The sequence below is a fragment of the Cupressus sempervirens genome, chromosome 1 (assembly GCF_028749045.1).
Source record: "Cupressus sempervirens isolate cs-2001-9-10 chromosome 1, ASM2874904v1, whole genome shotgun sequence".
Taxonomy (NCBI): domain Eukaryota; kingdom Viridiplantae; phylum Streptophyta; class Pinopsida; order Cupressales; family Cupressaceae; genus Cupressus; species Cupressus sempervirens.
This window is the reverse complement of record NC_143118.1, coordinates 614,103,877-614,119,284: the sequence shown is the minus strand read 5'-3', so window position 1 is coordinate 614,119,284 and position 15,408 is coordinate 614,103,877. Positions and strand designations below refer to the sequence as shown.

General features: G+C 36.0%; 1 protein-coding gene across 1 annotated transcript in view; it reads right to left on the bottom strand.

Moving 5' to 3' along the window:
- Positions 1 to 6,383: 6,383 nt before the first annotated feature.
- Positions 6,384 to 15,408, bottom strand: part of ESP (separase) — a 47,000-nt gene continuing 37,975 nt past the window's right edge. Inside the window, exons 21-27 of the mRNA XM_089832534.1 lie at positions 10,932 to 10,987; positions 10,628 to 10,854; positions 10,239 to 10,497; positions 9,569 to 10,133; positions 9,158 to 9,478; positions 8,932 to 9,019; positions 6,384 to 6,928 (exon numbers count right to left, since the gene is read on the bottom strand). Of these exons, the coding sequence (XP_089688660.1) occupies positions 6,447 to 6,928; positions 8,932 to 9,019; positions 9,158 to 9,478; positions 9,569 to 10,133; positions 10,239 to 10,497; positions 10,628 to 10,854; positions 10,932 to 10,987 (1,998 nt within the window). The 3' untranslated portion in view covers positions 6,384 to 6,446. The remainder of the gene's footprint in view (positions 6,929 to 8,931; positions 9,020 to 9,157; positions 9,479 to 9,568; positions 10,134 to 10,238; positions 10,498 to 10,627; positions 10,855 to 10,931; positions 10,988 to 15,408) is intronic.

The window sequence follows — 15,408 nt, the reverse complement described above, 5'->3', positions numbered from 1 at the left end:
GAGAAAGGGAAATATTCTATAAATATTGGTTATAAAATGGTTGAGGTATTTGTGATGGTGGAGCAGGAGCCAACTCATCTTTTTTGCAATAAGTTTTGCCACCCTAGGGTAGGAGCTTTCTCCTAGTTGGAGCTAAAGGGTGGGATCTTGACTAGTGAAAGGATGGTGAGGAATGGATTTCATGGCCCCTTTGATTGTGTTATTGGTAGAGAGAAAGAAGACTCAAAATTATCTCACTACATTGTAAGTTCTCATCCCTATGTTGGAACTTTGTGAGGAACTAGATATATTCATCATGTACATTTCCCTTAACTTTACTGTTGTTTTGTTGACTTTCACAAAGCCTTCGACTCTGTTCCTTAGGCAACTCTCGATCAACATCTTAGGGACATCAGGATCTTAGAGATTCTCCTTACAACTATTATGAGGTTATACAAGTGTATTGTGGGTAGATTCGGGACTCCACAAGGCTTCTTCAACCCTATCTAGAGCACTATCAGGGTGAAACAGGGCTGCCATCTCTCCCCCACTCTCTTTGACATCTACATCGACAAGCTTGAGGCATTTCTCCGTGATTGCTCGCTCCCTGGCGATGGTTGTTGCTTGCATCAGGTGTCGATCTCTATTCTCTATTTGTTGATGATGTGATTCTCCTAGCATCTTCCCTCGATGGTCTTCAACAGCTCCTTGATGGCCTGGCCTCTTTCTATGACTCACGTGAGCTTGTTGTAAATCTGGGCAAGACTCGGGTTATGGTCTTCAATTGTTTGAGGACATCACACCTCCATTTTTACTTCCAGGGTACCAAGATCGAGATTGCATCTTCATATACATACTTGGGCATTAAGTTTTCTTGACCTCGATTCAGCATGAGACAAGCCATGCAACCCAGAGTCAAAAAGGGGCTTGGCTCCCTCGCTATTCTTGAGCGACAGTGTTTTCGACACCACTTCTAGGACACCATGACTAAGATGTCCCTATTGAGAGAGTCCAAACTCTTTTCCTTCGACGCGTTATCAGGTGTTACCGCTCCACACTGCACAGCATTGTTCTAGCAGAGTTTGGTGCTCACCCTTTCAGATTGGGGACCATCTTTGATTTAGTTTGGCTTCTTCATTGGCTCTGGAGCTTTGATGATTCCTTTGATGGTCGTCACAGATATTCCTACTTAGCTTATTGTTCCTCTATGGAGGTTGCGGGTTTGGACTCTAGACACAGGTCTCATTGCTAGTACACCCAAGTCTCTTCCCTCTTGGATTCAATTGGTATTAATTTGGATTGTCTTCCCCCCTCTCAATTTTCTCTAGATGCTCCAGCCCATCTTCCACTTCAGCGGGAGTTGAATAAGCATGTTAGACTTGACATCAACAAATAGTATGTTATCATGACCTGGAGGAACCCCCTTGGTGGGCTTCGCTTGCGTATGGCCTTCTATACTAAGCACTTCCTTGATATCCAGGACGAGATAATCCTACGCCCCTGGTACCTCACTCGTTGTTGGAATCGCGCTCTTCGCATCTCCTTGGGATCTTTTAGATTGGGATCTCACCAGCTACGTATTCAGACTGGTCACCAGATTAGCAAGGAGGACAGGATCTGTCGGCTTTGTCACCTTGGGGAGGTTGAGATTGAGTCTCACTTTATTTTTCGTTGTCCCATTTACTATCAGATCCAAGGGAGATTCTATTGTTTGTTCAGAGAGTGTCAGTCTCTTCCCTCATTCTTCAAATATATTGACCAACACTATCTTGCACTCTACCTTTAAGAGACCATGCAGCGTCGTGAGCACACTATACAGCTCCAACTTTGCTTGACATTGACCCCTACGCAACTCATCACCTCTTTCTTTAGTCCTACAATCCCTGTCCAAGGATTGAAGTGACCTCCCTATACTATCTCGGGTCACACCAGATCTGTGAGATCTCGCAGAGATCACACTCAACAGCGACCCTCCAAAGTACCTGATTGCTCTAATGCCCACCTTTCCATTATGGACTACTTCTCGCCTATGAGTTCTTAGTTGTTATTCATTTTCTTGGTTCTTTTGTTGTTTTGCTTTCACGTTCTTTCTGCGTACACCGTTTGATATTCCCCCCTTTTGGTATTTCCCCCTACCAGTGTTTTCCCTTTGTACTGTTTCCAATCCCTTAGACCCTCATTGGTCTCCTGTTGGACATTAATAAATTTATCTTATCTTATCTTATCTTATCTTATCTTAACTATCAAGGAGATGTTCCAAGTGTGGAGAATTACTCTTCAAAACTTTTTTAGTATTTGGAAATTATTTCCTTCCTTTATCATATAATAAATTTGGAAAGATCATAACTGATATATTTCAAGGTAAATTTAAAATAGTGGAAAGGTTATATACGAGGATTCAGATGTCTTTATAGGGTTGTCAATATTTTTGTAGGTGTACAAAATCCTTGCAAGATCCATTTATGCTTCTTTGAATTTGTGCTTTAGAGACAATGGCCTTTGTTAGAGATTTTTCCTACTAATGGACATTCCAGAGTTGATCTTATTAGAAATTCTAGGGATGAGGTTATATGGATGAAACAAGATGATGGCTAGATTAAAATTAACTTCAATGGGGCTTTGAAAGGAAAATGGGGCCATTAGGGATTGGGTATTTTCAAAGGGGTTCTTTGGGCAACATATTCGTAGTTGAATTGAAGAAACTAGAAGACAATACAAATAATGATGTGAAGGCTCAAATCACCTGATTAGTTGAGATGACCAAACATATTAATGCAGAACAACTCCACCTTGGAGGAGATTCTCACATTATTGTCAATGAACTATAAATTGTCATACACAAGTTTGGAAGATTGATACCTTTATTACAATTATTCAAAAGAAATTTATTTTATTTTTTGTAACTTCAAAGTATCCTGGGATGACTTTGTATTATGCAACCTAAATTATGAGGCATCGATATTGGAGGATAGTAAAGTGACACAAAGTACAAGCTCATTATTATGCATGATACCAACAACATTGGTATGTTTTGAAGAATAATTTCTCTTGGAACTCTATTATTTGATGTCTTGTTGGTAAAGGAGGGTCCAAAAAGCCTGGCAGTTGAGATGGTGGTCAATTTCAATTTGCAAGCAGCCAAGTACAAAATGTCATTCTAAGGCAAAATTTTAGAAGAAATATTGAGAATTATTTTTTCCACAATTGACCCATTTTGCCTCTCAATAGTGTGGCGTACATTGGGGGTTGAATACATATTGGCCAAGTATAAATACAAGACAAATATAGATATGTCTTCCATTTTTTGTGTATGGAGCTTCAAGTTGGATGAAAAGCGAAGGTGAAAAGATTTTTTTGTTTAAAACCATAATAGCATCAAGAATTGAATTTTCTTTTGGCTCTTGTCAAACGAGGATGTGGTTTCATAACTACAATGGGGATTGGCTTCATGTTCCTATCTTCCCACAACAAATTCATCTTTTTTTGTTGTGGCGTGCATTAGAGAATGGATAGCAGAAGAAATGTGATTCTTGGAGAATTCGGAGCTTCATTCCTTATCACACTCACAACTAGGAGGCATTGTCGGAAAGTGGTGTAAAGAAGAGTAAAATGGACATGAGAAGAATCAAATTCAAATTGCATATTAGTAGTGTAATATGAACCCAAAAAATGTTGTGAATGATGAAGAGGTCAATAGTGGTGAGGGATGTTTGGAAGAGGTGGATGAAGCATGTGAAGACATGGGCAAGGTCATGGTTGAGGTCTCATGGACAAGGAAGAGGGGAAGAAACCAAAGTGGAGTGAACCGTTTGAGGTGTGGTGGCTTTCTTATCCTTTATCGATTGGGCTGAAGAAATTATATTTTCATACTTGATGATAGACAATATACCATTTTTGTGATGAATTATGGGCATAGGATGGGATATTTGTATATGTTTGTCATGCAAAAGGCTTTGTTTGCTCACATAGTGGGTAGTGATAAGGGTTGGAGCTTTGGAAATTATGATATTGCAAATTTATGAGCAAAAGAATTTATTGTTATGCTCGAAATTTTTTATTTATTAAATTTAGGTGTAACCTACCAAATTTTAAAAATTAGAAGGCTTTAGACTCATTTTTTAAGTATTTCATTATCATCTAGGAATCTATTGACAAAGTCTTCACCTCTATTTCTATCAATTTTTCTTGTCTAAAACTTTGTTTTATCTTCAATTTCAGATTTCAAAGACTATATTGCAAGTTTGTCTTCAATGTCGAATCTGTAGGTATAATTGCAAGTCATTGTTATTATAAGTCAAGTTACAAGCTTGAATTACTTACTCTGGTAATAGCCATCTTAGAACCCGATTTTAATTTTGTATTTTATATTTTCGTTTAGTTTAATTTTTGAGTTGGTTGTTTAAGTGAATCTAGTCTTTTATGGTCATTGCGAGTAAATGTATTGTTTTGTTTATAACTTGTAAGTTGGCTTGTGAACCCTTATTTAGAAGTAACTTAAATTACAAGTTGTAACTAAGGGTCTAGATTCGAAATTATAACTTGTAATTAAGGGTCCAAGACCAAAAAATACAATTTGCAATGAAGGGTCCAAGACTCAAAATTACAACTTGTAATGAATGGTCTGAGACCTAGAATTACAACTTACAATGATGAGTCTAAGACCCAAAATTGCAACTTCTAATATTTCTTCTAAGACTCGAATTATGCATTGTTTATCCCAAACTTGTAACTTGCAATCTAAAACCTTAAAAGCAGCCTTATGAGGTATATTATACTCTTGCAAGTCAATATTCATGGGTTTTGCCATGTGTTGTGTGCATCACTCTTGTTTGCACACACGACCTGCCAAATCAACAATTCAATGCTAGTAATGAAGAAAGATAGTGTTCTAGGATAGTAAATGGCTTGTTTCATCAAAGAAAATATAATGTTTTTAAGAGAGAGATGGAAAGATGCTTTTCAAATAACACCTAGAATGATTTAGTATGCATTTTCTTGTTTTGGTTCAAGATGTTTCCACCAAACCAAAGTACTCCATCCACATAACATTGTGTGGCATCATGAAGATTAAAAAAGGATGATGTAAATAAAATCATGTCCCCATATATTTAGACTAGTTTTCAATTATGCACTTGTAACTTCTTTTTGACAAATTACATATTAGATGAAAAGATATAATTGCATGTTTACATGTAAACGAATTGTGAGTCATGTTACATTAGAACTGCAATTTGGACTAAGTTACAATTAGTTGTGGGAAAAGTCATAATTAGTCCCTCGCCTATAAATAAGAGTGAGTGCTCATTGTAATTTTTATCTTTTGGCAATGCAACCAAACTCTGTCAATTTGTGTGAGGCCCCTAAAGCTTTATTGTAAATGTAAAGCAAACTACAATCAATAAAAGAGGAAACATACTTTCAAACTTTTTTGTTAATTCAAATTGTCATGTGACAACATTTTCAAGAGTTGGTTGTGAATGTGTTCTATTGTCTAAGGGGGATTTTAACCCAATCTTACAAACTTTGACCTGTAAATTGCATTTAAAGTAATAGTTAGATTACCAGGTCTAAGATTAGCATAGAACACTCTAAATCTTCGAAGTGATTACCAAGTCTAAGATTAGCATAGAACACTCAAAGTTATCAGATTTTGGCAAAATATTGAGTCAATGCATAAAGGACAATTAGACCTAATTCAAGGTGGTCAAATAATTATCATATTACGTTATTGAAGATTGGTGTATCATATTCAAAGAGATTGGTAGATTTTGTTTAACTAGTTCTCACTTGTGAGAATTAATGTTTCTAATAGATTGGTACATACAAATCATTTAAAAGGATCACTTGGTGTCTATTTTGTCATATTTTTCACCTCCACGAAATTTCACTTAAATCATGTATTCATATTGTATTCCTATTCATATTCCTATTCATATTGTATTCCTATCTAGATCTTGTATGCGCTACGAATATGGGTGATTATATTTTGAATTATTACTGCCTTCTACAGTTATTTCAATATTTTAAAATATCTTACCCATGAGTGACGTTAAATGTTATAAAAGATCATATATAATGATTTCCAGAAGCTTGTTTTTTATTCTCACGAAAAGATAAAATTTGACATCTTTAATTGTAAAATGATGTCTGCACCGGACAAAGAAACAGGTCTCATAGATTCATGTGCAATCTTGCTCCCAAGGCCTATCAAATCTATAATCGAAGTATCATGGATTTCAATTTAATTTATCACCAACTGGTTCCTGATAACAAAATGTGACAAACCAGAAAACAAAATGTTATCAATATGAAAAAAGACAAACCAGAAAACAAAATGTTATCAATATGAAAAAAGACAAACCACGATTGCCCGCGTACTTGGTACCAGCCTTCGCTACTAAATATACTTCAAAGAATGGAAACATTTTATTTGATACACTGGAATAATTTTACATATATGAACATTGCTATTTGTTTTTAATATTAGTAGGTATTCCATAACATACAGGGGATGCCCCAATTAAGTAAGGAAGCTTGCATGTACCACGGCATTCGCCAATACAAGAACCTGTTCTTACTTCATCCATTGTATTTTTTGTTTTATCATCCTTTAATATCTGTCTAGCTCGGGGCACCCTTTTTACAGTATTTTCGCTACTAATTTTTAGGTTTTTAAACTCCTCAGTCACATTCAGGTCATTACATTGGCTAGACTTTGCTTCAAGCCAACTATGGAGCAGAACCCTGCTGAATCTGTCAATATCACCATCTGTCACATCCCAAAGGTTGGCTATGATACAAGGGCAACCTGCAATCAAATATGACAATGGTACACCAACAGGTTCATAATCCCCTTTATAAGAAAGACGGCCACTGCTACATCCCATAAGAACTACAGCTGCACAATAATCCAGCCTCTTGATATTTCTTTCAGGAATATATTGTTCTCCTGGCCAAATGTATAAAAATATAACAGGTCAGTATTGTGAGACCGACAGTCTTGCATGTGCATTATTAGCAAGTTTATCAATACAAAGTTGAGAAAAAGAGGACGAATGAAACAAATGATCAAACCATTGATTTGAAACGTCATAGAAAGCAAAATATAAAGAATTAAAAGGAAATTGTGATTTGGACAGAGGCATTAAGCACATACTGATGCACAGGAATAAGACTTTGCAACTGGCAATTAACCAGCAGCAGTCATATGTAGAGAATTCTCTACCATTATTTGGTATATGGGATCAGTGTCTGACAAAACACGGTAACCTGTTCAAAGGAAATTGTGATTTGGACAGAGGCATTAAACACATACTGATGCACAGGAATAAGAGTTTGCAACTGGCAATTAACCAGCACCAATCATATGTAGAGAATTCTCTACCATTATTTGGCATATGGGATCAGTGTTTGACAAAACACGGTAACCTGTTCAAGGCAACTTGCCTTTATTGATGGTGTCGTAATAAATTATATCCTATTAATGTCTTAAGCACAAAGGCCCCTAAGATCATTGCATTTATCATTTACCCATTACCAGTGCATGTTCTTGAACCAGTAAAATATGTGATAAATTAATCATTACATTATGACATAAAGGAAACTAATTTTATGATCTATAAATGAAGTCCTACATCTCACCTCTGTAAATTCAACGCTGTCCATGTTTGTTCAGATTATTTTAAAAACTTGTGCGTGTTTTGTTTGAAACTTTACCTAAGCTAACTAATTTTCTTCCAAGACCGAGTTTTTGAACTATAGTTAGCAGAGTTTAGAATTGGCACAATTAGTACAAGACTTGTCCAATTTCCTTTTGTCATTTGATAGAAGTGATTTTGCCGGTATACCTTTAACTAGATTTATCCCAAATATTTCCTAAGGCAAAAACAAATAGTTGACATTACATGACCAAGGGGTCAAAAGTTGTTACTTTCAGTTGAAAAGCAAAATAATTCAATCATCTGTGAGTCCTTGCTATGACAATTTGGTAACCAGTGTCCTGGTTCTCAATGCAAAAAACAACTTTGGAATGGTCCAGAAAATCCCAAATATTGCAAAGAATGGAGCTGCAGAGGCAGAAACTCTGTAAATTGTAGTTGGTGACAAAACTGCCAGTACTCACTAGGCGGAGATTTGGTAACTCCTTCCACAATTTCAAACCTCTAGTTTCTATCAAGAAGCAGTTTCATAACCGACCTGACAGGTCCATAAGTCCCAGACTGTTTCTTAACCTATAGGCTTTTGTAAACCGTGGATTCATACTATAAGGATGTTGAAGAGCTTTAAACAATTTCTCTTTCCACTCCAAGCATCTGAAACTAAATTTGGCACCAAAGGAGGATTCCAAAGACTAAAAGGACAAGCAACATCCAGGACAAGGTTTGACTCTCATTCTAAGATTCATATGTTCATTTTTTACCTTTGCTACTGAAGAATATGAGATTCCCGTGGAGTTGTCCTAAAACAATAAACAAACTTGTAAGTGACTGGAAACTAGTGGCATAAAATTTTACCTCCCTCTTCTGGAGTTACTTTCCCATTTATGGGTTTCCTTAGGGGTCTCTGCATTTCTGTGCATTCAACAATATTTGCTACAGCTGTTAGGATGCATTTTGCTTGATTTTCTCATATTCTTGCGTAATGGCATAACCTAACTAAGATTATTAAACAATTGAGGACTGTTAGGAGACTAACTCCAACCACTTACAGATCAATTACATGAACAGGAATGAATCACATGCCTGATCATAAACAGTCAATGTACCACTACTGAGACAATCATAAACCCATTGAAATAAATTGGATCAAATTCTTCTGAAAAATCATTCCAGTCACACGACAAAACAGAGATTTTATTGGTAAAAACTTGTCCAAACATAAAAATCGCAAGCCAAAATGTTGTCTTATTTGTAAGAGCCTTCTAAATAAGATTCAGATGTTCAAGTCTTATACCTCTTCCATGTCCCAAATAGATAAAAAGGTCATGTTTTTGGAGAGCAAGAATGCACTCTTCAGGAGTCGGAACTTCTCCAGATTTCCCCTGTAAAAATTTAAAACAACATAAATAGATTTTAGAAAGTTAAGAATCAACTTGTAGTGAAAGACAAATAGGTGTTAAGAGAAACTTTAAAATGAAAAAAATCTGAAAGCAATAAAAGTATGCTGCAACATATCTTACCTGCCAGCCTTGTTGATTCTTAAACCAATCCTCAAATGCAGACTGTGTGTTACTTAGGTCTCCACTTGGATTCAACAAATAGAATGCATTGTAAGGGTCCATGACTGGTAACTTAGATAACTGCTCTAATGCTATAGACCATGGATTTTTTCTGACCACTTTATTGGTTTTCCGTTTTGACATTTTTTTCTCTTTTTCATCAGAACTATCCACCATTGGCTCATGGCCTCTAGAAATCATTACTGCAGATATGCTTCCCACAGATGGCATACGATAAACTTCTTGGTTCCGAAAAATTGGCAAGCTTTCCCAAGGAAGTACCTGCACTCAAAAAACATACAATAAAATTACCATGAACAAGTTTTGATAATATTTGTAAAAGTATTACATTCTCACAATTAATGCATGTACCTGTGAATTAGCATCAAGAATAAGCACAACTGGTTCTCTTGGAATGCACGTCGTACTTGAATTTTTATAATCATTTGACAAGTCGCATGGGAGAAAACTTTCAGAAGATGTGCATTCTGTACTACCTTCATCTCTTAACTGTTTTTTCTGTTTCCTGGAAGATTTCCTTGGTTCATTATCATAAATTTTATAATGATTCTTCCTCGACGCTGCACGTTGAAATGTGCTGGTAAGTTCTTTTGCAGCTTTGCCAATGATATCCTGGCGTGCAGATCCTTCAAGGATACTGTGAGAGGAAATGGAACCATGTACTGTTTCTTTCAAAAGTAAACAACAAATGCACTTCTCAATTTCATTATTTGTTAGAGAAGGAATTCCATGTAACAGAGCTTTCAATAGAGTGTCAACAGGAAAGTAATCCTCCTTTTCTGCATTTAGTTCTGCAGAATAAACCATTGATTTAAGATCCGGCAAATGAGTTTGTAAACCATCACAGTAAGCTGCTTCTGATGGTTTTCCCAATAAGAGGAATTTCCATGGACCAAGCCAACAATCTTCAATTCCCCTGTAGTTACAAAGGAAAACTATTAAAACTGCCTTGATTTTTCCAAAAACTAATATAATACAAGCCTCTACCAGAAAATGTTAGATTTCAGATATTATTATACACCTTATTAGATTCCCAAGGCGATCATCAAGTTGCTTTCTCCACTGCCACCATCTCATTTTTTCATCATTTGTAGCAACAGACAACGCATCAGAAGTGGAAAGACGACTTTCCTCAAGCAACAAATGAAACTCTTCAGCAACCACATCCATAACCTCGGACGTGCTTCTGATATCATTAGCTTTCAAATCGTCAGCCTCCAGATTCCAGATGGAGAACGGACTGCATAGGTTGCTACCCTCCACGGCATCTATTTTTGTACCTAACATTACAAATAAAACTACTCAATCTCCTTAAATTTAATGACAAGATATATTTAGTATAGAACAATTAGAAAATTATTTCAAAATGACGTAAGATATTTGCTCTATAATGAAGTAAGAAGTGCAAACCATTAAAGGTTGAACGGATGGGCAATAACAGGACTACCGGTGGCCCATCAGAATCAAATCGTGTGAGGAAAATCCAAGCTGGTGAGGAATTGGTAAATGATGATGACTCCAAAATAGATGCATATCTACAATCCAGAAAACTTATGCAGACAATTGTTGGAAGTGGTACACTTCTAAAGAAATCAGTAACAAAGGGTTCAAGATAATCCAGCTCGTCTGGGGTCAGTCTGGAAAAAGCACAAGGCAGTCAGATAATCCAGAAGTGATACGTTTACAAAATTTCACATACAACGATGAAAATCACCTGAGAACTTTCTGGACTCTTTCTATCACCTCCCTTGAATTATTGTGCTGTGAGGCCTGCCAGAAACATACATATTGACATTTGTGTTGCAGAAGAACCATCAGAGATAAGGGATATAAGCAATATAGAAATAAATGTGAAAAGTAATTCACAAGCATTGTGAAAAAAAATAATTCTGCTGTGCTAGTTGATTTCAAATATACTACAGAAAGAACAAATAAACTGATAATTTTTTTATCAGATCATATGCAGCAATACATATATTCTTGCAGTTGCAGTCGATTAAGATAGAGGTTCATAGATAATAATTATAGATAACTTGTTCTATCATCCCTTATGAAATTGTTAGCTCATTCTACCTGATGGAACCTAAAAATTTTGCAAATTTTAAGGCCTCCATTTGTAAAATAATGAAGATTCATGATGGAGAGGATATCAAAGCATTATAGTTCGAATTAAGTGCAGAAATATTAAAGAACAGATCTTGAATGCATATTTTAAAGCGCATTGGAGCAGAGGTACAAGAATATTTGAGAGCATGGTTCAGATTATGACAAGGAACGGTAAAACAATTGGGAAAGGATTCCAGAATGACACTTAGGACTCTTTATCTATTGTCTTCATCAGCTTCTTTGGCTTCAATGGTAACCCTGGTGATCTCAGAAAAGAAATGCTATCAGATATTATGAATACTTTATCTTTTTTCATCTAGTCCAAAGTCGAAGACTATATCTCTAAAAGCATATTATTTGTTAGTTTATACAATATAAAAATATGCGTCTGAAAGAATGGAGTCATGATAAACCAGTAAGGGGTAACGGCAGATCATTCTAGAATACACAGCATGAGCCTGGAGTTTGTACACAGTAGAATTACCATAATGTTAAATCTTTTCCTATAGCTTTCACAAGCCTCTTCTGCAGATATTTGTACCTTTTGTGAGCACCAAGAAACACGGCATGATACGATGCTGAACCTGTGATAAGTGATTCTGCCTCATGAGGTGATCATGTTGGGGATGTTGTCTGCCCGCTAAGTCACCATGATTTAGACAACAAATTAATGGCATGGACCTCAGCCTTAGAGGAAGGATTTACGGATTGAAATTCCTGAGATTCAGCTTTATTTATTTCATCTGTGATTGTGATGGAAGGCTGTATCAATTTGATCTGCACAGAGATATTTTTCTTAGGATTTGATGGAACAATTAAGAAACGAGCAGCCTCTAAAGAATAAGAGGAAGAATAGAGATTTGATTGGGGAAGATGGTTCAGTTAGTTATCCAAGCGAAGGATACCTGGAAGTCTTTGAAGCACAGCCAAGGAGCACCACTGTTCTTATATTTTCAGATGGAAAGAATTGGAAGCTAGCAATAGGCCATGGTTTGTTGCAGCTTCCTTCTATGACAGAAAATTAAACGGTGCGCATTTTCAACAGATGGCTTTGATCAGGGTGCAATCAAATATAAGGATAAACAGCGAGCAAAGAACCCTCTTGGAGAGAAAGTCGAACAGCATAATCACGTTGTTAGTCTCGAACTAAATACAGCAGACAGCGTTGCATTGTTCAAAACGTAAAAGATGAGGAGGAAATGACACAGGAATATCGTCTAATTAAGAAGAAAGGTGCTATCACTGAAAGAAAGTTTGCAAGAGCTACAGGCATCAAAGCAATTATATACCCATGTCGACAGAATTCTAGCATTGAGATTTTCTAAAACATTCACGAGACAGAGCAATGGAGATTTTCTGAGAGTGCAGCAATAACCATGGTTTGCGTGAGTAAGAGGAAAACGTTCCCTGTATTAAGATCGATGACGAATAGTGGAGGAGTTAGAAGTGCAAGCGCTAAGGAACACGGCAAAGGCCTTCGAACACAATCATCTTGAGCCCGATAATTTTTGTAGCCTCCTGAGTAGTGTTTGTTATTTGTGTGTTCATCAATATCTAATGTTTTGTTATGCTTGTTGCAGGTGTTCACAGGGAAGAAGAAAGTGGGCATCATCAGGCGCGAGTAACGTGTTAACAGGAATTAACACTTTCTTCATTCGCATATGCATATACAGGTTCCACCGCTTTATGTCCAGGTTGATGTGCTGTGCGTAAACATGGAGCATGGAAATTCAGGGCAAACTGAAAGATATGAATGCGAAAGGATTTCATGCACCAGTAGGAGTTTTAACGTTCGCAGGTGGGTTGAGTGCAGAGAGATATTGGTCATTCAAGGCTTGCATCTCGTTAAAAGTAAAGAGTATCTGCTAAGAGGTTTGAAGTGCGGTAGGATCTGGAAGTCATCATGCACTGAAAAGGCACCTGTATGGATTCCGAGCATGACATATGCGGAAGTAATCGGGAATATCAAAGTGAGAAAATATACCTGCGGGAATACAGAAGACAGTTTTTGGTTTTATTAATTTTTAAATTTATCAACCATCGGTTACTGTTTAAAAACAAAAAAAGACAAGAGACGCGATGCGTCACAGTTCCTGCCATATGTTTAGTGGTTATTTTTGTATGGAGGGAGGGAGGAGGAGGTGGGTCTGTGGTAAAAATTGGGCAAGATGTAGGAGGTTGAGATATATGTAAAACAGATTTTTGTACCTTGATAATTTAGGAGTTTATGTAATATACATTGACTAATCAAATAATGAAATATAGATTCAGCATAGCTAATGCTTGTTTGAGAATATTATATCTAACCGTCAAATAATGATTCGGGAGGAAAACATTTACAAATTCTATTGGCCACAACAAATCTGGAAAGAAGCTTTTAGAAATGCTTCAAATTAAAAACAATATATAGCATATATATTAATAAAATTCCATCTAATATACACTCTCGTAGTCAAAATTAATAAAGAAAAGATAGTAATAAAAATGTAGTACTGTAGTAATTTTATGTGTCATCATGTACGTGGCATACGGTAAAGAGGATACTGCCTGATTTAACTTTGTTTGAAAATGGCAAATGCAACCTTGCATAGTGGTGTACAAAAAGACTACAACCTGATATCTTATGTACACAAACTCCTACTAATAAGAGATGAATAGGTGATCCTTTTGTTAAGACAAAGAAGACTTATACTCTGTGTCTTTAGAGAGAAAACTATAACAATGTAGTATGAAGATTTTGAACAGTTTCCTCAATAAGATTTCATCTTTTGGATATATCAAATTCCAAGAATGATTGCATTAAGGAAGTAAGGCAAAATTAAATTTTAATCTAAAGACAGTACATGTAAAGCTTGGAAATATTAATTAAAACTAATTAATAGTCTCCCAATGCACATGAGCTGGAATTGGATCTGACTCTTGCATACCTATATTCGCTGATAGCTCCACCGAACTTAACTCCAGTTGAACCATTTTTCTTTTTGCAGTAATTGTAATGAACTTGAATGAGTGTTAAATTGTGCACCTAGTCCTGGTACATGTCCATGCAGTTTCAAACACGAAAAAGTCCAACTTTCTCTATTTGTATTGAGTAAAATGAAACACATTTACGAAGTTGAAAGGCAAGGAAAAACAAAATGGCGTCTGCAACATTTTTTAGGTGCTGCTCTAATGTTTTTTGCCTCTGAAGAATTTTTAAGATATGGCTGTGTAGTATGTCTCCAAATAATTTTATTTGATCATGTTGACCAGCGGAGTTCTCATTTTGTTCATTCATTTTTGGATTTTTTAGTTTTTCTTTGTGGTCATGATATTCAAATGTAGATCTGAAAAAATATTTGTAATTTAATTTATGAAGGTTGTAGGTGATCATGAATATCAAATGTATTGAGATTTTTCAAACCTATACATTGCAATGATGCTGGTCTATATGATGTCATTTATTAGTGAAGATTGGGCTTATTATGATTCGAGCTTGTCAAGTTTTTTTTGCCATCGAGTGATTAGGAGGTAATACAATGGATGTTTAGAGCAAGGATATGGACAATGCTCAATGATGTAGTGACCAAGCTCAACATGTTTTTCGATTAAGAGCTAAGACAATCACAATTGAAATTTCTTCTCTCTTACACATGATTTTTATTGCTCTCTGTTTGAATCATTTTTATTTGATTTATTATGTATCGACAGATCCAGTTCAGGTCACCAGGTGCTAACACAGGTTCTGGTCCTGAACATGAGTAGGTACCATTTTCAGCACATACCACTTTGGGAATGATCATTGTTGTGGAAAGGGTTTGTCATCTTATTTTTCATGAAGAAAGGGTAGTGTAAATTTGTGTTTAGTCTCAGAGGTGCTGGAGATGTAGGGTTTTAAATTACATGAATCAGATCAGCAGATGTAGTTAGTGATGTATATGTATTTTTAAATGTATTTATGGGTTCTTTGATATTTATACTGTAACTCTTTCTTGAATCTCCTTTTTCAGTGCCAGAATGAGAAATGTGGCACTGTGATGTAGGGAAATATTTATTGTTTTGTTTACCTATTTTACATGTACAAGGGAACCTCTAGCTACATATTA